General features: G+C 45.1%; 1 protein-coding gene across 1 annotated transcript in view; it reads left to right on the forward strand.

Moving 5' to 3' along the window:
• The window catches only part of LOC146009242 (alpha-2-macroglobulin-like), an 87,235-nt gene extending 62,174 nt beyond the window's left edge, over positions 1-25,061 (forward strand). The window contains exons 24-36 of the mRNA XM_083149406.1: positions 842-1,018; positions 5,927-6,008; positions 7,383-7,539; positions 8,739-8,813; positions 10,335-10,497; positions 12,569-12,774; positions 14,308-14,523; positions 15,979-16,106; positions 17,196-17,286; positions 21,147-21,215; positions 21,530-21,632; positions 21,795-21,836; positions 24,911-25,061. Coding sequence (XP_083005532.1) covers positions 842-1,018; positions 5,927-6,008; positions 7,383-7,539; positions 8,739-8,813; positions 10,335-10,497; positions 12,569-12,774; positions 14,308-14,523; positions 15,979-16,106; positions 17,196-17,286; positions 21,147-21,215; positions 21,530-21,632; positions 21,795-21,836; positions 24,911-24,936 — 1,535 coding nt within the window. The 3' untranslated portion in view covers positions 24,937-25,061. The remainder of the gene's footprint in view (positions 1-841; positions 1,019-5,926; positions 6,009-7,382; positions 7,540-8,738; positions 8,814-10,334; positions 10,498-12,568; positions 12,775-14,307; positions 14,524-15,978; positions 16,107-17,195; positions 17,287-21,146; positions 21,216-21,529; positions 21,633-21,794; positions 21,837-24,910) is intronic.
• Positions 25,062-25,103: the final 42 nt, after the last annotated feature.

The raw sequence follows: 25,103 nt of genomic DNA on the forward strand, positions 1-25,103 counted from the left end.
ATTGTTGTGGGCAATTATGCCTATGTCTATGAGTAGCTTTGTTTAATATCAAATACAAATAGAGGACAGCACAGACATAGGGGTCACTGCTATAAGGAGGGAGCACATTAGGCTGCAGGGACAGCTGAATGATCCAGTCAGTAAGAGCTGGGTGTCCTACTTGGCAAACTATGACAAAAGGTGATTGAAAACAAAGGTTCAATTATATATATATATACTGGTCTGTGACATCACTAATTTATATCCTGATGGTACATTCAAGACGTAGGCATAAGTCCATACGAAAATAAGTTTGCTAGTCCCTTTGTTGGGTTGGGTTTAAGTTGCTACTATTTACAGTATTTGTCTATTTCATTTTCATATTCTAAATGATATATTATAATGTGCATAATCAGGCTATTTAGTGGATAGTAAAACTCTACAATTAAATTATAAAATAAATACATTTAAAAAACACATCTCCCTCCCTACTAAAATATAGCATTAGCAAAACTAGGTTGGATGATTACACGGGGGGGGCTTCCCATAAGTCAGCTATAGTCCTTTCATCACTGGGAATTAGCTGTTGTGCCGCTACTACAAGCAATACGGTAACGCATGCTGACCAGGCCGGATGCTAGCACCGGGAGTTGTAGTTACTCACAAAACTACAGCTCATACTGAATCAGGCCCGTAAGCCTCACCAATTTTGCCTGTGTGTCTTTATTCATTGTTTGTAATCTCCATAATGTGCTATGGCAGTGTGAAGTGCATGGTGTCTACATAGTTCTTGTTACAATACATCTGTGTCTCTTTATTCTATTATCCTGCATCATTTTGCTGTACCTCTGTTACCCTGCAGGAGATCTGATGGGCACAGCCATGCAGAACCTGGACCGTCTCTTGGCCATGCCGTATGGATGCGGAGAGCAGAACATGGTTTTATTCGCACCCAATATTTTTATCCTGCAGTATCTGGAAAAATCTCATCAACTGAACCATGAGATCCAGAGCAAAGCCATCACGTTCCTAGAGAGCGGTACGATATATTCTGGGCCTATTATTGTCCTTTGAGCACTGAATTTGTATTTGTCATTTGCTCTCCCACAGACCACACCAGGGAGTTTATTCTGGTTGATTCGCTCGGATGCGAATTCGCACCCTTGCGAATCAACCAAACCCTGCCTTGCGAATGGTTGGCTGCTGCCACCCTTTTGCAGGGTGACTTGCTCGCAGAGGCCTGCGAATGGATGTTATACAGTAACATCCATTCGCAGGCCAGGAGGAACCTCCCACATCTTTCTATGGTCCCCTAAAAGATGTGGAAGGTGCATGCATATGTAGGGTTGCTCTGAGCAACCTTACATATGCATGCACGTTCAGGGAGAATTGGGCGGGGGGATGTCAGCTGCCCACCCCCCCTCCCCTGTCCATCATGCCCACATTAGCATAGAACGCCCAGTGCCCTTGTCCCCAATAAAAGCCTATGTCAGTCCTGACTACTGTTCTTGGGCCATTTAAACAACACTACAAGATGATGGCATTTAACATGGATATAATCCTCCTGTAAGGGCTTAGCTTACTAAGGGGTGAGGTTTTCTTCATGGAGTGAACCCTCACAGTTAACTATAGTCAGCTTCCTGTAGGATCCCAAAGGTATGGGTTTAAAGTCCCAGCTGTCAGCTTCAATAGAGTCCAAGCTCAATAACCCTGGGACTTATTGTAACTCACTTACCTTAGCCTAAACTTGTGAGCCAAGAGTACGGAGGTAAGGTGTATTGATATGATGTTATTCCATGATGTGGAGCATCCAGGCTTAGCACAAGTTGGGAATATATTTCTTACATAGGTTAAACTGTAAACCAGAGATAGGGTATAAAGGTCTTATCTGAGCCTCCTGAGCTTCACAACATAGACTCAAAATCAATGGGAAGTGAGGCAGAGATTGGTATGACTTTAAATCATTCATAGGGCTATAGGGAATGCTCAGTTCAAACAATCACAAACTCCTGCAAAATGGACTTATTGCAACTCTGAATAAGAAACTACACCATATCTCGGCAGTATAAGGGGTAGATGTATGAAGCAGTGATAAGGGAGGAGAAGTGATAAGGTGCCTGGTACTTTATCACAGGCCAATCAGCTCTTAACTGCTCATTTTTAAACCCAGCCTGTAACTTAACAGTCAGGAGCTGATTGGCTGGTGATAAAGTAGTGGGAACAGGGGTTTGGGATTCTGCACGCTACAGGTTAATTTTGCCCTCTATTTTTCAGGCCTATTCCGCTATTGTGCTGATGTTTATAGAGCGGGGGTGCTATCCTCTCAACTGGGGGTCAATATTAAAAAAAAACACAAGAAAAAAGTAGTTGTGAGTGGATGCACTCCTATCTGAGAAATTGGACGTTTCTTAGGTTTGTATAAACAATTATTTTAAAAAATAAGAACTCCAATTATCTTTATTAGTATCCTGATAAGGAGATACCCATCAAAGGTGCGAAATTAGGGGGTTAAAAATTGTTGGACAAACAATACATATATGTCCTGGAAATAAAGATTGTGTTAAAGATTAAAACGTGTTGGCAGATTTATTGGGGGGATGCAGCTTTAATTTGAGGGGATTATTTCCCTTGTATTTTATAGATATAGGTCACACTGCTGTACTGATTATCAAGCTAATATATTTCAATTGGCCTTATTTTGCTTAACAATATTTAGCAATTGGCTTTATATTATATTGCTTTACGGGTATGTCACTTGATACATATTGTGCATGTTTTAATACAATGTGAAACAGCACACTGTTAGCTGGCTCAAAACCCAGATTGTGGGATTTGCAACAGTGTATAAGTATTTAGTATAAGATCATCTAGCATTCACATAAGCTGGCAGAGTCCAATTGGTGAGGCAATTATAGAGAAAGTAACCCTATCTAGTAAAGACAGTGAATCTGACACATTATGTAGTAACAGCTGGCATCAACACATCCTAAAATCTGTCTAACACGGGTTTGTGACACGTGTTTCGCATTTGAGCTTTCTGGCCAGTTTGAGAAAGCTCAAATGCGAAACACGTGTCACAAACCCATGTTAGGCAGATTTTAGGATGTGTTGATGCCAGCTGTTACTACATATTGGGGCAGATGTATCATAGCAGCGCTTATCGCGCCGCTATGATACTTCCTGCTTCACCTCAATAGCGAGGCGAAGCAGGAAGGGACATCGACAAGATGTATTAACATCTTGTCTGCCGAAGCGGGGGAGCGTTAACTCCCCTCTCCGGCGATGTCCCTTTCTGGAGATAGCGCATCAGTTAATACTGATGCGCTATCTCCTGTCCCCCAGCCGGCCGCACTGGGCATGCGCGGGATCTCGCTGTTCACGCGAGATCCCCAGCGCAGCCCACAGCTGACAGCAGGGACAGCGCTGTCCCTGCTGTTTAGATAGGGCTTCGCCAGCCTGATGCTGGCGAAGCCAAAGCAGGCTTCGTGCGGAACGGTCAGCGATGCTGACCGTTCATACATTCGGCCTGCTATCATTTTGATAGCAGCGCCGATATGGACAGGGGCGCATAGCGCCCCTGTCCATTATCGCATCCCGGCCACATCATACATGGGGGAGAAGCGGTATCAGTGCACATAACGTGCGCTGATACCCCTTCTCCCCCATAACGACACATCATACATCTGCCCCAATGTGTCAGATTCGCTGTCTTTACTAGATAGGGTCACTGTCTCTATAATTGCCTCACCACCCAATATGTAGAGGTGAGAGCATTGATAAACAGCAGAGAACAACAGAACCTCTGGTCCAAGGGAGGTCACATAACATATTGTTTGTGGGTGATCTATCAACCCCACGTCAAACTACTATTTATATCACAAAGCCAAAAGTGTACCACCAACAACCAGCAGAGGTCCTCATAAGCATGCAAAACAGAGGACTCTGACAGCTTATGTGAATGCTAGATGATCTCATACTAAATACCTATACACTGTTGCAAATCCCACAATCTGGGCTTTGAGCCAGCTAACAGTGTGCTGTTTCACAATGTATTAAAACATGCACAATATGTATCAAGTGACATACCCGTAAAGCAATATAATATAAAGCCAATTGCTAAATATTGTTAAGCAAAATAAGGCCAATTGAAATATATTAGCTCGATAATCAGTACAGCAGTGTGACCTATATCTATAAAATACAAGGGAAATAATACCCTCAAATTAAAGCTGCTTCCCCCCCAATAAATCTGCCAACACGTTTTAATCTTTAACACAATCTTTATTTCCAGCACATATATGTATTGTTTGTCCAACAATTTTTAACCCCTCCAATTTCGCACCTTTGATGGGTATCTCCTTATCAGGATACTAATAAAGATAATTGGAGTTCCCATTTTTTAAAAGAATTGTTTATACAAACCTAAGAAACGTCCAATTTCTCAGATAGGAGTGCATCTGCTCACAACTGCTTTTTCTTGTGTTTTTTTTGACTGGTGATAAAGTACCAGGCACTTTATAACTTCTCCCCCTTATCACTGCTTCATACATCTATCCCTAAGGCCTGTAACATCTATATAGAGTAACCCATCCAACCCTCCCATTACTCCACTGCTCTCTGTTTTATCCTGTGGTTTTTCTGCAAACTGAACCCAATAAAATATTGTACAGAATTATTCTTCTATCCGTCATGTACTGTCACTTGTTGGTGCAAGTTTGGCAGTGGTTCAATGCAAATGGGGGATGATGAAATCTTAGTGAACGAGAATAAGAATTACGGATTACACATGCACTATAATTAATACCTTTTTGTCATATAAGAAAGACAAGTATAGAAGGGCGCTCTATATATTCACCACATGACCAAAGTTAACATTAATGGAATCATAGATAAAATGTAGTCGGATAAAATAATAGTTTCTTCAGCAACTGCAACAGGTAAGTAAAATTGTCAGTTTTTCAAGAGAATTCGATTTCTGATCCATCACCTGAATGACTTAAATTCATAGGAGACCCCAAAATGCTATTTAATGACCTTGCTGACACACCTAGGATTCTAAGACACAGAATAGATTCACTAATTACTTGCTGCTTTTACTGTTACTGTAGATTTAGTTGATAGTGGACCTGATTCAGGAGGGGTCAGAAAGAGCAAAGCAGGTGCTTCCGGGACTAAGTGAAAACCAGACCCGGACAAGACCCCCGGGACACCAAAACCGGACATCAAACTCTGCATTCCAAGGCTTGTAGTGTCCGGTCTGGAGGGTGTCCCGTCCAGGGGATGTCTTGTCTAGGGCGATGCTTGTGATGGCTTTCACAAGGGACATGGGGAAGGGGAGATTACAGCCTCCCCGTGTGGTGGAGACCGTTCCGGTTTTTGCTACATGCCCGGACCATACAGGAAAGCTTTATTCTCCCCCTTCTCCTGTCCCTGGTGACAGCTATAACAGGACACCCCCCAGACCGGACACTACAAGTTTCGGAATGCAGAGTTTTTACCCATACCCAGTGCTTCCTTGGCAGCAGCAGCTTCATCCATAATGTAATGCAGCAGGAGACATCTGGAATTACAAGCCAATTGGTTGCCCACTGAGGATGCAGCGTGGGATTATACTGCAACACCATCAGCCATTGAGGTTATCAGACCGTTCACCTCAGCTCTCTTGCTGAGGCCTGGAAATCCCCATTCGGAAGTCTCTGCACTCTCATAAAATGGAAGCGGTACACCGTTATTTTTTGCAATGGAGCCCATCCCCGCCCCCTCCCCCAATCGGCTGCAGACTGTCAATCACCTGACTGCAGCCTCTTTGCGAGGGGAGATGCAGGACCCAACATCAGCACACGGCTCCATTCCCAGCATCTAAACCAGGCCCATTGTAATCAAATGTACAATATATTTATTTAGTAATTTCTTTTTTAAATTTCTATTTTTTCATGATTCTTCTCAGGGTATCAACGACAGCTGACATACAAACGTGGTGATGGTTCCTATAGTGCTTTTGGGAATAATGATGCTCAGGGAAACACCTGGTAAGTGACTTGGGGGGTGATGTTATAAACACTCAAATTCTGTTATTGTAAAGGCTGGGTTTGAAAAATTACAGAAGCTGATTGGTTGATACTTTGGGGCAGATATAAGTGAGAAGAAGTGAGCCAGTGGAGAAGCTGTCCCTGGCAACCAATCAGCATTAAAGTAACATCTATAATTTGCATACTTTAAAATTTTACAGATTGGTTGCCATTGGCAACTTCTCTACTGGCTCACTTCTCCCTTATCACTGCTTAATACATTTGCCACACTGTCTGAAGTTTTGTTTTTCATGACATGAAAAAAATAGTTTTTACCCAACAGTTAATAGATATTGACCACATAGGGACAAATTCTATTAGCCGAGGTCTTCCGGGGATATTTTCAATTTAAGTCCGCTGCTGCCCATGATCACCCCACCGGCTGGAAATAACCCAGATTTCTGTTTCAGCCTGTGGGAAGCCCAAACACAAATATGCAGCAGAGCTGTCAGCCCATAAATCCAGGGGTCCTGGATGAATTCTGACAGTCGTTTCTCCGACGTCGGTATCCCAACTTAAACAGGCTATTTTCCCTTGTACCCCCCTAGAGGGAGAATAGAATAGGTACTGTAGTACGTGTAGCTCGCCACCGAACCTGCAGCGTGGCACAGCGAGGTTGCAAGGAGCTTGAATGCACTCGTCCCCCCTGCCAGGCTCCTGACATTCGGGATTCCTATGTCGGAGAAATGACTGTCGGAGTCCCGATTGTCAGGGACTAAAGCCATCCCCAACTCCAGTAAGTTATACTGGATTATAGCGTTAATGCTGCACCTCCCAACATGACCCTCTCACAATGGCATGCCTCCTAACATTACCGCCTCCAGGAGGGACACAATGCCCTGCTTCTGGACTTTCCTCTTAAACTATGATTGCCTTTACCTGTGGTGAAACACCTTTCTCATTAGTTTACCAGTTCAAAAAAGATGACGGCAATCAAAAATTAAGAGGGAAGTCCAAGAGCAGAGTAGTTTGTCCCTCCTGGAATGGGTCGTGTTGGGAGGTATACAATGGTCTATTTCTGTATCTATGTATGATTGCCATCACCTGTTTTGTACAGGCTAAATCATAAGAAAGGTGTTTCACCACAGGTGATGGCAATCATACATTGAGAGGGAAGTCCAGGAACAGAGCCATGTGTCCCTCCTCGAGAGGGTCATGTTGGGAGGTTAATGTGCGGTATCGAGTAATTTACCGTGCAAGGAAAAGGGGCTGTAACTGAAAAGCCCTGGATGTTAAAACCCAAGGCCACCCCCCCCCCTTTTCCCGACTGTTTACGAATTGTGTGTTTTCTAATTATCCAGAAGTGTCCATAAACCTTCATATTATTCCCCACAGGCTGACTGCATTTGTAGTGAAGTCCTTCAACAAAGCGCGGCCTTATATCTTTATAGATGAGAACCACCTGAACCACTCCTTTACCTGGCTGAGAAATAACCGCCAAGAAAATGGCTGCTTCCGCAGCGTGGGGAAGCTTTTCAATAACGCTATGAAGGTGCATTGGGTGTATTTTCTGTATACAGTATGTGACGATGGTGGTAGGATTTTTATCACATGCCATTAAAATATATTAATATACTGTGACTCATGGTTGCCTACCTGACCCTTTCTCCTTCAGGGAGAAAATGCTCTGTTCCTGGACTTCCCTGGTAATGTATGATTGCCATCACCTGTGGTAAAACACCTTTCTTATCAATTACCGAGCTCACCACAGGTGCAGGCAATCATACATTACCAGGGAAGTCCAGGAACAGAGCATTGTGTTCCTGAAGGAGAGGGTCAGGTAGGCAAGTATGTGGTGGGAATTGAATCCATGATCTCAGGGAAAAGGTTGTTAGTCAATACTATTAGGGTCAACAGACCTTAGGTTCGACACAGCCAAAAGGTCGACATGCCTAAGGTCGACAGGGTCAAAAGGTTGGCACAAACATTGGGTCAACATTGGGAAGGTCACAGTCAAAAGGTCAACATGGGTTTTTCACATTTATTAGAGCTGACCTGTGCCGACACGCGGAATTTCATGCACTACCATCCACTGGGGCATGGAGGGAGAATATAATAGTGTGCCCAGCATGATGATGCACTGAGGCTGAAGCATGATGAGCGCAGCAAGCAATGTGGTGCGAAGGGGGTGTCCATGTCACCTATGTCGACATTCGGGACAAAAAAATACGTTAAAAACCCCATGTCGACATTTTGACTGTCGACTTTCCCAATGTCGACCAAATGCTTGTGTCGACATTTTGACTCTGCCAACCTTAGGCATGTCAAACTTGTGACTGTGTTGACCTTTTGTCTGTGTTGACCTAAGGCCTGTCGACCTTAATTTTGTTGACTTAATAATCCATACCCAATCTCAGTGCTGTGATTCAGCAATGTTAATCATTACACCGACCAGGCTGCCCAATGGACCATTGTTTGAATATATTAAGGCAAGGTGCATCTCTGTATATGTCTGATATAAAGGCCTACCCCCAATAGAGCGGCCCATTTGTGGCTCCACCCCCGAACCGCCCCTTTCCCCTCCCTGATTCTGGCAGCCCTCTCCTGAAGAGGGCAGCATAGAAGTCGGCAACTATGAACTAAATAAAAGGAATATTTTGCAGTATTTAAAAATATATATTTTCTATTTTTTCTTTCTTTCTGTATATGGTCAACTTAGTTTAACCGCATCCCATGATCTATTTTATACAGGGTGGAATAGACGATGATATTTCCCTCTCTGCGTATGTAACAATAGCTCTTCTGGAGGCTGGTGTGTCTGTAGAGGTAAGTGACCAATAGCATGGATCTCCCAACTGTCCTGATTTTCCTGTTTTTGTCCCATGGTGGTGGGGGCAGTTGGGAGTCCCCCTGTGCACAACATCTATTCATGACAGACATAGGGACTGGGGGCATGCCAGCAGCTCATGGAGCACTGGGTATGCCCCCATAGTGACGACAAACATGGCGTGGCTCACAATTGAGACATTGACTCAATGCCACACCCTTTTCACATTAATTTAGTTTCACCTGAATATATTAAAGGGCTTTAATGAAAACCTGCTTCAAACCCTTAATCCCCATTTTTGTAGTAAGCTGATCATATATCCCATACTTATAATGGGAAATGAGACAGCAGGGCATCAGGGGGGTGCCGGACGCGGTCCCAACAGTCGGGATCCCAACAGTCATTTACCCGACGTCGGGATCCTGTCTGTCAAAACGCAGACAGCCGGGTGCCCATCTGCTATTTTCCCTCGTGGGGGTCCACGACCCCCATAGAGGGAGAATAGAATAGGTGGCTCGCATAGCGAGCCACAGTGCCCGCCGCAGCATGGCAAGCCCACAAGGGGCTTTGTTGCGCTCGCCATGCTGTCTGAGTCCGGGCAGTCGGGATCCCGACGTCGGGCTAATGACTGTTGGAATCCCGACTGTCGGAAAACCCCATACCACACCCGCATCAGGGTAGTGCTGAGGGGACCTATGACAGGACCAGAGCTTTATCGCAGCTTCTGTCCCTGCATGCGCGATGTGACATCCTCAGATGCAGACAATGATAACCCGGCCCCATAAGGTGATATCCTATTACTCACCTGGCATTTTTCCCAATGTTTTACCAATGTAAAATAAAATTTTGCCCCAAAACACACACATGTGTTTTCGTCCAAAGCTTTTTTTCTAGGATTTGGCTTCACCTGCCTGAACAAATCCCCAATAAGAGGCATCAGTCCCGGGATTTTTGCTCAGAAGCCTTTCACACCAGCGCTAGACGCGGGAATTTTGGCTGGAGTGAAAGGGGTATTACCGATTATCAGGGCAGTAGAGAGCCTGGCTGGACCCTGGTACTTTTCATGGGCTGTGGCCTAATCACAGGAGGTGTGGCCATGCACTCCTAGAATAAAATACAGGACATATAACACATTAAGCACCTCCCTGGCCACACTGCAGCCCAGCACACAGTAGCATGTTCTGGGTTTAGAAGAGCTGCTGCCATGTAATGGGGGCCCAACTTGGCCCGTCCTTCAGACCCGGGCCTGGGTAATTAGTACCCCCCTCTCTCAGCACCACTGAAGATTGGCATTAGAACAATACATAGATCAAAAGAAAGAAGCAGAACTACGCTACTTAAATTACAAAATCAATTAAATCAATTAATTTAGTTAAATACTGAAAATGTAGCATCGTAAATTCCTTCTACTTCATTTGTTTTTCCTCACTTATATGCACCACATTAGATACCTGCTCATTTGTATGTTATAATTATACCATCATAGTATTGAGACTCCTACTTATCCGATTCCCTGGCAGGATCCCCTGGTGAGGGACGCGGTGTCCTGCCTGCGGAAGGCTGCTGTGGCTGTCAGCAATGTATACACCCAGGCTCTGCTGCTCTACACCTTCACTTTGTGTGGAGAGACCAAGCTCAGGAACACATTGTTGGATAAATTGGAGGCAAAAGCAGTGAGAGGCGGTAAGGAATGGGCTGAGCTACAGAAAGATATGGTGCAAATGAATGTTATACTAATGCGCCAGAACAATACATACTGCCTGAGGAGTTCTAGAGGACTACAGTCTACTATACCCCACCCATTTCCCTGGTGTGTGAGGGCATTGTGATACCTTATATTGTTCACCATTATGGTAATACCCCCAAATGACCAGTGTACTTAATTTACTGCACCTCCCGGGCTACCATCAGGGGGCACTGCTGGGCCTCCAGTCCCATGCCCAGACAGAAGGGGAATCCCGGGACTGAAGTCCATCAAGTATCATTTGTCATAAACACAGTTCACATTTCCCTTGAAGCAATGTAGAGCAGGGCCGGATTAAGCCTTCGGGGGCCCGGGGTCACTTTAGACAGGGGGGGGGGGGGGGGCTTCCACTTGTCATCACTAGCCGCAAACTGCACAGGAGAATATTACAGAACACAGAGTAAAGGCAGTATAAACTTGGTCAATGGGTAACTTCAGGGGGATTAATATAAACATAAATATATATGTAAAATACCACATGAAATGCCTGTGTTTGTCCCTCTGTACCTTACTCTGTAGGAGACCTTAGAGGCTCAACGCTGCCTCTGATTAAAGCCCTCCCATGACGAGGCTGCAGCTGCTGCTGTCCTCCATAGGCCTGAGAAGCATATGATATGCTTCACCAAGCAGAGCTCAGCACAAGCCTCTCAGCCTCTGACCTCTTGTGCACAAAGTCTCATTGGACTCAGTAAACTCCCAGTAATGCGCTGCACACTTGTGCAGTCAGTGTGCCTTGGCTCCAGATGCTCAGCACCATTATTCATTGTCACATTGGCAGATAGGTGAAGCTGCAGCACTACCCCACTCCCATGCACAAAACCTTTAGATACATTTTTTTTTTTAATTATAATAAAAAAAGACATACCAACCACAGGGACCCCTAGATAGAGGGGGGGGCAGGGGTACTGACCCCCTGTGCCCCCCCCCCCCCCCCCCCCTTAATCCAGCCCTGATCTAGAGGTAGAGCAGTGCTGTCACTGCCGCAGACACGCAAGGTCTTACCAGTCACTCCAGGAGTTCGAGAGGGGACCCTGCCTTTGTTGTCAATCCTGGGCCCCACAAGTTTTGTTGCAGTCCTGAGTATGGAACATGTTATAAGATTCCTCACATACAGTAAGTAAAATGTACAGACATTCAGGGTTCGATGTATCAAGCAGTGACAACAGTGAAGCGTTGACAAGTGGAAACGGTGCAGATGGCAACCAGCTTCTACATATCATTTTACAGAATTGACTTGATAAATGCTTCTTTAAAGCTGATTGGTTGCTATGGGCAACTTCTTAATTTGCCCCCTTCTTTACTATTTCCACTGTTACAATGGGAGTAAAACTGCTATAAGCATGCTATAAGTATAATAATGTAGAAATACTGGAGTGTGAATATTGGCGACCTACTGTATAAGGGAAATGCTAAGCATTATTACAGCGCTAAAAGTGTTTATCTCAGGCCTTGCACATTTGGCCGCACAGGTGTACACAAGTACAATAGATGCTGCTGCATGCTCTTTTGACCCATGGAGGTATCCTGTTACGAGCGGTAGGTTATTACCACATGGCAAAAAATGGATATTTACCATAAGGGGCTATCCAATTATAGCACATTTTTCTGTTCTGTAAATGACCCTGTATTGCACAGAGACACATAGCTTCTGAAAAAAATCCACAGACCTGTGTTTCTGAAGCAATCTTTGTGGGTTTTGAAATTAATTGTTAGGGATTTAGTTTCACCTGCCTGAGTCAAGGGAAACCAAACCCCTAGTTCCAGCATCTGGGGCTAATAGGATAGCTGTGTGGTGTCTCCCACTATCTCCAGGCTTTGAGATGAGAACTTGATTCTAGCCAGGTCTGTATATGTTATATGTTACCAAAGGCACTTAGCTCAGTTCATTTGATGTTAGATCATATGATCTTCTCATCATAATGTATGAGTAGAGTATGATGTACAGTATATTTGTGTTTGTCCATGCATATATATGTATTAGTAGTGTCTCACACCACGCTGTATCTACAGATGGACAGCTGCACTGGGAGCGGGAGTCGGCTCCGGTCTCTGATGATCTGTACTGGTACCGCGCTCCATCTGCAGAGGTGGAGCTAGCGGCCTACGTGCTCCTGTCACTTGTCTCAGGCTCCAAAAAAGACATAGGCAAAGCTTCGCAGGTTGTGAACTGGTTGAGCAAGCAGCAAAATCCGTATGGAGGATACTCATCCACACAGGTGATATAATGGAGTGGGGAATTGTATTCTACAGTCAATAAAGCTTTGTAATATAATAGAAAAAGAAAGTAAAGCCCCATACACACTGGACTATTTTTGCTCGGCATATGGCACCCTTTAATAAGATAGGACTCCTTAGTACATGTTTTGTGGTCCCCCGTCCACAGCAGACTATATCACCCTGCTCTATGTAAACATTTTTCATTTATGGATAGCAGGGCGCTACTATGTCCTGTCTTTCATACTGGCACCTGCAACCGTTGGTGAATCCACATATAAAATAGCCCAATCTTGCTAATATATTAACCCAATAGTGCTGGAGATTATCTGCAGTCACAGTGCAACATACATAATGTTTCCATATATGGCTAGAGGGCGGCCAATGTCCTACCAGAATCATAAATGACACCTGCACACATGGTGACTTCCATATTTGGAGGACTCCTCTCTTTCGGAAGATGAATCCTAGTATAATTTATATGGTGGACAAGGCATGTAGGAAAGATGAGATCCAAGTTTAGTAGGAGACAGATTCAGGCTGGAATATTAGTCAACCACATTAGCTTCTGCATAGATCTTAGGGGGATATGTATCAAGCCTTCTAAAGGGTGGAGAAGTTGCTCATAGCAAGTATTTAGATCATGCTGTCATTTTACCAAATGTTCTTCAAAAATTGTATCTTAAAGCTTTTTTTTTTTGCTATGTTCAACTGCATCATTGTCTAGAAGGCTTAGTACATATCTCACTTGTTATGGATATTCCTCTATTTTCATTTCACCTCAACCTAATGAAATACTTGGTATAATCCCCATAATCAATATCAGTGCATATGTGAATTAGCCCTATCCCCATTACTAGATATCTGTCAGACAACAGGTGTATCTGCACATACACATAGCCCACAGTTCCAACCTCACGTCCTCCAGTAACTTCTCCTGCACAGGAACAGCTGTTGCCACTGAGTTTCGCCCCTTCAGTCTCAAGCAGAGATGCAGCTGAGTTCTGCCTGTACCTGCATACGCTCATCTGTGATCAATGGGGGAGAGTTATCAAGGCAGAATAGATTTGCATTCATCCCCCACCAGCCCCTAATTCTCCATCATCAAAACATGTTTTTCTTCTGCACCTGGTCTAAAACATGATCAATTTCTTTATATTATATCGACCTATGGAAGATTCTTTGCAAGTACTGGTGATTCTCTCAATCTGAGATGGGCTGAAACCAACTAGGGACACTGGATGACATTATGAATTACATTCAGAATCAGAATCAGTTTACTGCCAGGTGTTTCAATGCAAGGTGCATAAAACACAGGAATTTGTTTCCGATATCTACCGCTCGCTGTGACAATACATTACATTATTAGACCATACAATAAGACAAGGGTGGGACTTGTCCTCAATGATTCTGCCCGCACGTTTCTGGACCCTGGCATGATAGATGTCCTCAACTGCAGGGAGGTTTGTAAACATTGAATACAATGTTCTTATAATATGTGTTTTTGACTGTTACAGCCTTTTTTCTGTTCACAGGACACTGTTGTGGCCATTCAGGCCTTAGCCACGTATGCAGGAGTCACATTCAGTGATAAGGGGGATGTGACAGTGACTGTCAGTTCTAAGACTGGCTTTCAGCAGCAGTTCCATGTGGACAACAATAACCGGCTGCTACTGCAGAGAGCGTCACTGCCAAATATCCCCGGAGAGTACACGGTGACATCCACTGGGGGTGGATGTGTCTATGTGCAGGTCAGTGGTTACTTTCTGTCAGTATTCTTCTCACTATTAGACCCTTAAGCCCTGTGCACACTATGCAATAAAGGCAGATGATATGTATGATAATGATCTCGTTCAGTGGTGTAATAATAACTCTGCATGCTCGGTGGTGGCTTGGAGGCGCTTGGTAAGTTTGGGTGCCGGTGGTATACAGGGGCTATTGCTGCTCCACTAATGGGAACACCACCGTTGCTGGGTCTGTTACTGCTATGCTGCCGGACCCCCGGGACCAGCAGGTCTTCCTGTCTGTGGTGACGGTCCCAGCGCTCCTCCTATTGCCATTATAAATGCCCCTTACAAAATGACTGCTCCCTCACAGCAGACAGTTATTGAGGATGTAGAGGAGGCGGCGGCCATTTTGCAAGGGACATTTTTTCATTGTATCAGGAGGAAAGCGCCAGGACCGCAGACAGGTAGATCTGCTGGTCCCGGCGGGCCGGCAGTGGAGCAGCAACAGCCCTGGCGATGACAGTGGTCCTGTCAGTGGTGAGGGGGGGGGGGGGGGGGCGTTAAACTTTTTTTTTTTGGACGGGGGGGGGGGCGCACAAATTTAAGTTACGCCACTGATATCGTTAAAGATATTATCATGCATATTCTGTGTGTATGACTTCTTCTAATAATGCGCGCTCCTTCGGGTTGTTATCAAACCTCTTTCGCATCTGTACATACAGTCAAATTTTGCCCACAGTATGTCGTTTATGACTAGGTGCGCATTGTTCAGTGTTTATGGACGATAAAGATAAGGATACATTTTTCATAAAAGAAGTTGGTCAGTGGGAAAGAAAGTCTTTATCGTTGACTTCCCTCAGTGTGTATGCACTACTGTATATCATTCATTCAAGGAATTTTTTTTTAAATATTGTTGTCTGCCCTTATCGCATACAGTCGGGTGTATGAAGCTTAAGGGGCATATTGATTATTTATAGGGTCCTTATTTATTATTGCCTCTATACATACCTCCCAACTGTCCCGCTAAATGTGGGAATGTACCGGTTTTTGAGGACGTTCCCACGTCCCTCCCGCGGCCGGCAGTGCCCCGCTGCAGGGGGGGCAGTTGGGAGTCACCCCCAATCTGACAGAATAGATGCTGTGCGCACGCGGACGAAAATTGGGGCACGGACTAATTTGCATATAGTATGATAGTAGTCTGTTGCCTGCGGTCATGTTTATGCTGTGGACACACATATTTATGAGACACATATAGAATAGATAACAGCGACTTCAGGTGTTCTATGTACTGTCACATGCAAATTGAGTTACATTTTCAAAGATAGCAACCAATCAGATTCTATCTATCGTTTAGAAGGTACTAAATAAATAAGAAGTAGAATCTGATCCCATGTTCAATAGCATTCCTATCTCAGTAAATTTACCCCAATACCTGCATTCTTATCTGCATTTTTCTGGGTATTTGTCCTTAACCAACAGACAGTCCTGAGATACAATGTCCCTCCACCCAAACGAGATGCCACCTTCTTATTAACTGTGAAACCATTTACAAGAAGAGATTGTCTGAAGGATCAAGTGACAAAGTTTGAAATTCTTATCAATGTTACGTGAGTACTTTATACTTCTGTACTTATTATACTATCCTCTAACCCTAACTCTCTCTCTCTAACTACTGTCCTATCTCTCAGCTCCCATGCCTCTCCAAGCTATTCGAGAGAATTGTCTAGTCTCGCCTCACACACTTTCTTAACTCTCACACCCTATTAGTCCCGCTTTAGTCAGGCTTTCGTTCCCAACACTCCACTGAGACAGCACTGACTAAAGTGGTGAATGATCTGGTAACTGCCAAGTCTAAAGGCCATTACACACTACTTATTCTTCTATATCTTTCTGCTGCGTTTGACACTGTTGATCACACTCTTCTCATACAAACACTACACTCCCTAGGTCTTAATGATACAGTCCTTTCCTGGTTCTTATCTTGCCTATCTGATCGCTCTTTCAGTGTTCGCTTTTCTAATTCTACCTCCTCTTCACTACCTCTGTCAGTTGGAGTTCCGCAAGGCTCAGTTTTAGGTCCTCTGCTTTTCTCAATCTATACCTCCTTTCTTGGCAAACTAATCAGCTCTTTCAGATTTCAGTATCACTTGTATGCGGATGATACTCAAATCTATTAATCAACCCCAGACTTGTCACCAGTGGTTTTGGGCCAAGTCTCTGAATGTCTCTCTGCCATCTAATCTTAGATGTCTTCTCGCCACCTCAAAGTCAATATTTCCAAAACGGAATTACTTATATTCCCACCTGCCAAAAACAGTTACCATCCTGATATCTCCATAACTGTTGACAATGCGACAATCTACCCTACCCCACAAGTTGGTTGCCTAGGGGTCATCCTCGACACTTAACTGTCCTTTGTTCCTCACATTCAATCTGTCTCCAAATCAAAACCAGTGGACATTTCTCCCTGCTGTTGGAGAAGAGACATACAGTAGCCACCTGGAGTGTTCTTCTACTGCCGCCACTGCCCGGCACAAATGCCGCATTTTGGGCATTTTAATTTTTCTAAATAAGTTAGCGCAAAGCAAGTACTGTAAAATATAACAATCATAATCAATGTTTCAGGTGTGCATTCTGGAAGTAGAGAAAACTGTTAGTTGAGTGTAGATTATAATGTCCTTTTATTGCTCCTGCAGATACACAGGGTCCCGGGAAAATTCAAACATGGCTGTCATTGAGGTGAAGATGCTTTCTGGATGGATCCCAGTGAAGAGCACTATAAAGAAGGTCAGTCACTGAGACGTCATATGCAATATTCATTATTAGGGGCCTGATATGCCCACATAGTATTTAACAAACGTAGAGCATAAAGCTTTTAGAGCTGGTGTTGATTCCCAGAGCCCTCTCCTTCCTGTACTGCCTGCGCGGTGAGTGACCTGTGGTCTCCGGCATGTAAGACCTCAGGGCATGCATGTACACAAAGCTGGACTGACTGCGGGAATATCACTGCTCCAGTAGCAATGTTACAGACCACGGGGACAGTAAACTATCCAATACTGCAACCTGCCGCAAGCTGGATACTGGATAGGCCCCTTTGAATCATCTTTATGAAATATCCGCTTATCAAGATAATAAAACATTACATATTACTACAATGTACCCAATAGTATATCACATCCTCAGACTTTGGAAGATCCCATCACTTTGTTAAGTAAAAGTAAAGTAATTGCCAGTGCTATCATTATACACCTCGGTTTGGATCCTGACCACTACTAGACGGGCAAGCAGCCATTGCTCTTGGTAAATTATGCAAATTATAGCCCGCAGGATACAGTGGCAGGTGCCACCTGAAGAGGGCGTTAGCTAACAAGGCCAAGTTCTTGGCAAACACTGCATATTAGCAGCCCCCATAGAAACCTTTCGGGGGCTGGATTTGAAAATGGGGGACCTCATACATACACTTGGGTGGTGCATAATATTTACGGGTATTCCTTTTTTTGTGTTTTTGAGGTAATATGTCTTAAATATTGTTTTATAAATATGTCCCTAGATTTATCCTGATGAACCACAACAGTGTATTCTGATGTTATGTGAGTTGATTGTTTAATGAGAATGACTTTGTCTATATACACAATCAGCTAATTACAAAGTTAATCTTGGTTGTATTTTATTGTATCATTAAGTAACCAACAAAAAAGCATTATAATCAGTAGCTTGTGTTATTGGACATCTCGTTCTCACATTACACCACTCTGTACCTCCTTAGGCCCCAAATAAGGTAAAACAGATATTGAAACCTAATCCTATTTATTAGCCATGTCACTAGAGGTAAAATAAGGTCTGGAGAGTGATAAGGGAGAAGAGAGATACATCCTATAAAATGGCAGTTATGAGCTGATTGGCAGGTAGTTAATCTCTCTTCACTTCTCTAAAGCTTAGTAAATATTTACTCCAATTGGATTATAATAAAGGGATTGCTGTGGGACACATTGGAGCCGTCTCCCCAGGACCAGTGTAGCCTTCTCCTGTCAATGGTATTTGGATAGCTGACAGACAGTGTCTAGGTCACTGATAGCTAATCTTGATACTCCAGCTGTTTTTGAACTACACATCCCAGCATGCCCTGCATCAGTTTCAGCATGGCCAAATAGTAAAACTGTATGCTGGGGTGTGTAGTTCAACAACAGCTGCAGTGTCAAGGTTAGCCATCACTGGTCTAGGCTGACAATCAATAGGTTGACACCAAAAAGTTGATATGCAGAAGGTCAATATTGATGAAAGGTCGACACAGGCAAATGTTGTCGTGGAAAATGTCGACACGTGAACAGTCTGACATGCATTTTTGGGGTATTTTTTTTTATATTTTTTATACTTTACCCACAACGTGGACTCGGATTAGGAATGACCCAAGGCATGGCGCGCGAAGCAAAGCGTGCGAAGGAACAAGGTACACTAATTTGGGGGTCCACATGCTCAGGTGTCGACATTGACACCATAAAAATGGTAAAAAGTGATGTCAAGTTTTAGTCAATGTCAACCTTGTGTATTCCAACTAGGGATGCCAATCAAGGGGTGAGCGGGATCCGGGGATTTTGGGCATTTTTGGCCAGGATTTCAATCCTTACTCCTGGGCAGCGCTGAGCACCAGCAGCCCTCAGCTCAGAGGCTTCCTGGTAAACATGCTGTGTGGCTGCGCAGCATGATGTCATGCCACGCACCTGCCCGCCCACTCCGCTTCATCCACCAGTCCACGCCAACATGCTACATCTGTGTCAGGCAGCAGCGGCTGCAGAACACGCCAGGCGGCTAATGTCTGTCTCTTCTCCCAGCCGTAAAACTTGCAGCCTTGAGAAGTTGAGACAGCCCCTGTGCTGTGCTTCTGGCTGTGATGCCTGCAGTGCAGAGCCACGCACATCCTGTTCACCAGTCCCTGCAAACCCTGTCTGCCCTCTCCCCTGTCAGGAGGCCAATCACAGGATTCGGGATTGAAAATATGTCCCAGGATTGGCCATCCTAATTCCGACATTTTGGTGTTTTTTTGGTGACCTTTTAACATTGTCTGTGAGATATACCGGACCCCCTAACCATAACCCTCACAAATATTAGGAAGGATGATTATAGTATGTGTGCCTTTTTTTTTTTATTCTTTGTTTATTGCGAGAAAAGGCATAGAAACAAGTTTAACAACATAAGTGTGGTACATGTGGAACGTTACATGCAAATTTCTCGGTACATTTTCACATACTTAACAAAAAGAACGTAAAGAACGTGATATAGAGGGGAAGAAAAGTGGGAAAGGGGTTGGGGGGGAGAGAGGGGGGGAATGAGGGTAAAGAAAGATAGGTGGGGGGAGTGTGGGTTGGTGGTTGGGGTTAAAGATGGAGTAGAAGTATTGAGGTACATCGGAGGATATGTATAGTACAGTACAAATGAAAAATTGCTAGAGCGACTATAGATAACTTTAGAGGTCGGTAAACAGGGTTCCGAGGAGCCATGGCAGAAATAGGAGGTCTGATGTATCTCATTATCCATTATCGCGAAATAATTAGTGGGGAGGGGTGCTACCCATAGCTAGAATCCAGGGATTCCATATTTGGTCGAATTTATGAGGGCAGTCATGTAGTAAGTAAGTAATTTTTTCCATGTCGGCAACAGACCAGACATAGGCCCTTATTCTGGTTGGTGCGGTAATATCCGCGTGCGTTCGTGCCGCCGATGTTTTGTGTCTGCACATGTGCAGAGGCGTCTCTGCGCATGTGCGAGCGGGGCGTACGGCCAAATCCCGCATGAAATGTGAACACTCCGAACAGGGGGTGGAGAGGGGCGTGAAGGGCTATTTGGGCTCATTACCATATGCATACGCCCCGCATTTCATGGGCGTTCCCATGCAAATGCTGGGCGTACGTATGGTAATGCAGTCGTGACGCACGTGTAGGGGGCGGACATATGACATCGCCGGATGTCAGCTGCCCGCCCAGATCCCTGCTTTTGCACGGAAAAATGTCCGTGTGGTCTGAGGTTGCGGGAGCTGGTGGACCACTCGGTCCTGCATTCGATGGTCTGCGACCATCGAATGATGGGGGAGGTTCCCTGAGATGGAGGAGGCGTATTCCATGAGAAATACACGTGCGGTCCGTTCGGCCAGCTTCTTACCGCGTACGGACGGAGTTGGTGATCCGTATGGAAGGCGGGGTTTCGCACGCACGGTCCTGGCCGCATATTCGTATCCGGCCGCACCGATCAGAATAAGGCCCATAGTTTTTTAATGCAGAGATTGATGGGGCCACAGGAGACTTCCAGCCTTTGGCGATTAGGGATTTAGCTGCCGTTAAAATGTGGGAGAGAAGTTTATTCATAGGGGGATTTAAATTTGAGAACGGGCGGCACAGTAAGAACGACCAAGGGTCTAGTGGTAATGGAAGGCCTGAAAGAGAGTTTAAGATGTCTCGGACTTTGGTCCAGAAAGGGGAAATCTGTGGGCATGTCCACCAATATGTAGTAGAGTTCCTCGGTGCCCACACCCGTGCCAACAAACAGGAGTATGTTTGCCTTTTTTTTTATATAGTAGATATCAACAGACTCATCTACAGTACAATGTGCTTCAGTAAATGCCTCTTATACAGTCCTGTGCCGTTATCTATTCCTAGATGGAAAACGACAAAGTAATTCAGAGAAGCGACATCCAGACGGACATGGTGACTTTGTATCTGAATGAGGTATGATTTGTAGTAGTCACAAGTTTATTTCTTAGGGTTCTGTTCCATTGGATGCGTTCTTGTCTACTACTGTATGTAGACCAATCCCGCTGGTAGGAGTCGGAGACCTGGTTTATCTGGTTATTTGCTGTTTCACACAATGTAATTGTCTCTCTATTATTATTGAGTGTGCAATCCCTGCACACAACAACATCTTATACTTCTTCCCAATTTCCCACAATACTTAAGCTTTGTTTTAACATCCCTGTCTGTCACAGCTGTCAGTAACTTACTGTCTGCCTTTCATCATTATAATATGCTCTCTCCCTCCTTAGATGGGACATACCCCTGTGGATCTCTCCTTCATGGTGGAGCAGGAAATTGAGGTCAAAGACCTAAAACCAGCCACAGTGAAGGTGTATGATTACTATGAGACAGGTAATAATGAAATATTAGGTTTATCTTGCAATCTGTAGTTACTGCACTTTCACTCTCCAGCCCAATTATAACAAATGTAGAGACCGTCCCCGCTATGACTGTAGTTACTCAGTAACATACAGCACAACATGGGACTGACAGTTGTGTACTATTATCTTCCAGATGAACAAGTAATTGCAGAATACAACCATCCCTGCAGCACAGGTGAGAGCATTATGTTACTGCATCTGATTTACCTGGAGTTGCAGAGTCTTCCATGAGGACGTACGGGGAAATATTCTAGGCAGGGACAGTACTAAATACACCAGTGATGTAGGTAGTTACCTACAATGCTGAATGTGTGTAATATTACTCAGAGTTATTAGGCTCCCCACAGTACCTACAATGAGCACCAGTCACTGACATGTATATCCAATTGCTTCTTGCCTAATGCTGGCCACACATCAGACCAACTTTCCTCCACCCATCCAACAAGTTGGTTGGTTGGACTGAAAATCTGTTACTGTATGGCGGCAAATCCCAATAAGCAATTTGCTCACAAACTCAGGAGAATGGACAAAAACATTCCGTGAAATTGTTTAAATCAACTAGGTCCAACTACAGTACATTGTCTGAGTGACAGCTGTTGTCCATTTTCCGATGTGGGAAACAAATTACTTAATTACAAATTACATTTGCTCCTATCCAGTACCAGGTTTATATTCCATCCAACCAACTTGTTGGATGGTTGGAGGAAAGTTGGTCTGGTGTGGCAGCATCAGAAGCTGCCGGCTACTGACTATGATTTTAGGAACATAGCCAGAACCACGCTACAGTCATACATGTATGTATCATCACGCTTGGACTACTTGCAGTTCCCTCTACCTGGCTCTACCAGCAAAATAATTGTTTCGCTTGAAGCTGGTACAAAAAATGTAGCTGCCAGGCTATCAACGTACCAGCCAGATCCTACTGATACAAAACACCCATTCCCTATATCCTTCACTGGTTTAGGGCATTTGGCATGGATAGGGGCATGCATGACAGTCCTTACATTGGCACAGCTTGACAGGGTAAAAGGCGGTTTAGTAGTGCACCTGACTGACGGGTCTAAGATTAGGCCCCTATGTCTGATTAGCTTCTGCGGTCTCTTGATTTGGAGGTAACCTGTAAGTGTGTGTGTGTGTGTGTGTGTGTGTGTGTGTGTGTGTGTGTGTGTGTGTGTGTGTGTGTGTGTGTGTGTGTGGTAAGTGGGGGAATGGGATACATAAGGATGACCAGTGGTCAGGTATCTGTATGTCAGTGGTCAGGTTAACAATAACAGCATCCCAAAGGAGGGAACCAGAAAGAGGGACAGCGGACAGGTAATGGTACTTGCACTCCCTACCAACTCTAAGGGGGTGTACCCACGGGCTGTAGATGGGAGATAAGCGATTTTGCTTAGTCAAAATCTCCCAGCCGCTGCCGGAGATAAGCCGGAAGCCATCCCCGGCAGCAGCAGCCATCCCCGGCAGCAGCAGCCATCCCCGGCAGCAGCAGCCATACCCGGCAGCAGCAGCCCGTGTGTACAGCAGAATACACACTGCAGCGTCTAACAAGAATATTCTTGCCTGCACTGTCTATTTGGCCAGGCCATAGCGACGCGGCCCGTGCATTGCTATCGCCCACTGTGTACACACGGGGTGATTCAAGGACACATTCTAAGTGATTTTAATGATGTAGTCAAAATCGCTTAGATCAATCGCCCTGTTTGTACATGGCTTAACCCGCCCTTGAAGCAGCATAACCCTCCCCTCCCCCCACAGCCTGACCTAACAATCCCCGCTAGTGCTTATCCTAAGCCCCGTACAATCACCTAACCCCACCCCCTGCCTGCAGCCTCACCTAAAAATCCCCACTAGTGCTTATACTAACCCCCGTACAATCACCTAACCCCACCCCCTGCCTGCAGCCTGACCTAACAATCCCCGCTAGTGCTTATCCTAACCCCCATACAATCATCTAACCCCACCCCCTGCATGCAGCCTGACCTAACAATCCATGCTAGTGCTTATACTAACCCCCGTACAATCACCTAACCCCACCCCCTGCCTGCAGCCAGACCTAACAATCCCCGCTAGTGCTTATACTAACCCCTGTACAATCACCTAACCCCACCCCCTGCCTGCAGCCTGACCTAACAATCCCAGCTAGTGCTTATCCTAACCCCCATACAATCATCTAACCCCACCCCCTGCCTGCAGCCTGACCTAACAATCCATGCTAGTGCTTATAGTAACCCCTGTACAATCACCTAACCCCACCCCCTGCCTGCAACCTGACCTAACAATCCCAGCTAGTGCTTATCATAACCCCCATACAATCCTCTAACCCCACCCCCTGTCTGCAGCCTGACCTAACAATCCCTGCTAGTGCTTATCCTAACCCCCATACAATCACCTAACCCCAACCCTGCCTGCAGCCTGAACTTACAATCCCCACTAGTGCTTATCCTAAGCCCCGTACAATCACCTAACCCCACCCCCTGCCTGCAGCCAGACCTAACAATCCCCACTAGTGCTTATCCTAACCCCTGTACAATCACCTAACCCCACCCCCTGCCTGCAGCCAGACCTAACAATCCCCGCTAGTGCTTAAACTAACCCCTGTACAATCACCTAACCCCACCCCCTGCCTGCAGCCTGACCTAACAATCCCAGCTAGTGCTTATCCTAACCCCCATACAATCATCTAACCCCACCCCCTGCCTGCAGCCTGACCTAACAATCCCTGCTAGTGCTTATCCTAACCCCCATACAATCATCTAACCCCACCCCCTGCCTGCAGCCTCACCTAACAATCCCCACTAGTGCTTATCCTAACCCCTGTACAATAACATAACACCCCCCCACACACACACACACACCCCACCCTGCAGCCTGACCTAACACTTCCTCCCTGCAGACTTTCCCTAGACTGTGTGGGGTGACTGGGGGAACAGGCTGTATGTGTAGTGACTGATGGGATCAGATTTTGATGTAATTTGCATTTTTAGCCCCGCCTCTCCCAGAAAAGCCATAAATAGTGGTAATTTACTGCTGCGGTGAGGGGGATTCTGGGGGGGGGGGGTGCCGCTGGTATCCGAGGGGGTTGCCCACCTTTCTGGGGGGCCGGGAGGGGGACCCGTTTTTCTGGTTTAGTGACTGGAGGGAACAGGCTCTGTGCGTGTATAGTGATTGGAAGGGACTCATCGGAACACAATCTTTTTGTCACTATTCTAAAAATAACTGTTCTTATCTTCTATTTTTGCTGGTTTGCAGATGAGAACGTCGGCAATTCACGATAACAACTGAAAACTATCTGCCTGACTGTTCTACCTACGAATACCCGCAACACAGCAGAGAAAGCTGCCCATTACATAATACAGTACAGAGTAAATGAATGGAGAAACAATAAATATTTTCTAACAAATTGCTCTGATTGTGTTCATTTGTCTGCTGGCTGCATGTGGTA

This window comes from Crinia signifera, chromosome 6, assembly GCF_055691185.1.
Source record: "Crinia signifera chromosome 6, ASM5569118v1, whole genome shotgun sequence".
In the NCBI taxonomy this organism is placed as follows: Eukaryota; Metazoa; Chordata; class Amphibia; order Anura; family Myobatrachidae; genus Crinia; species Crinia signifera.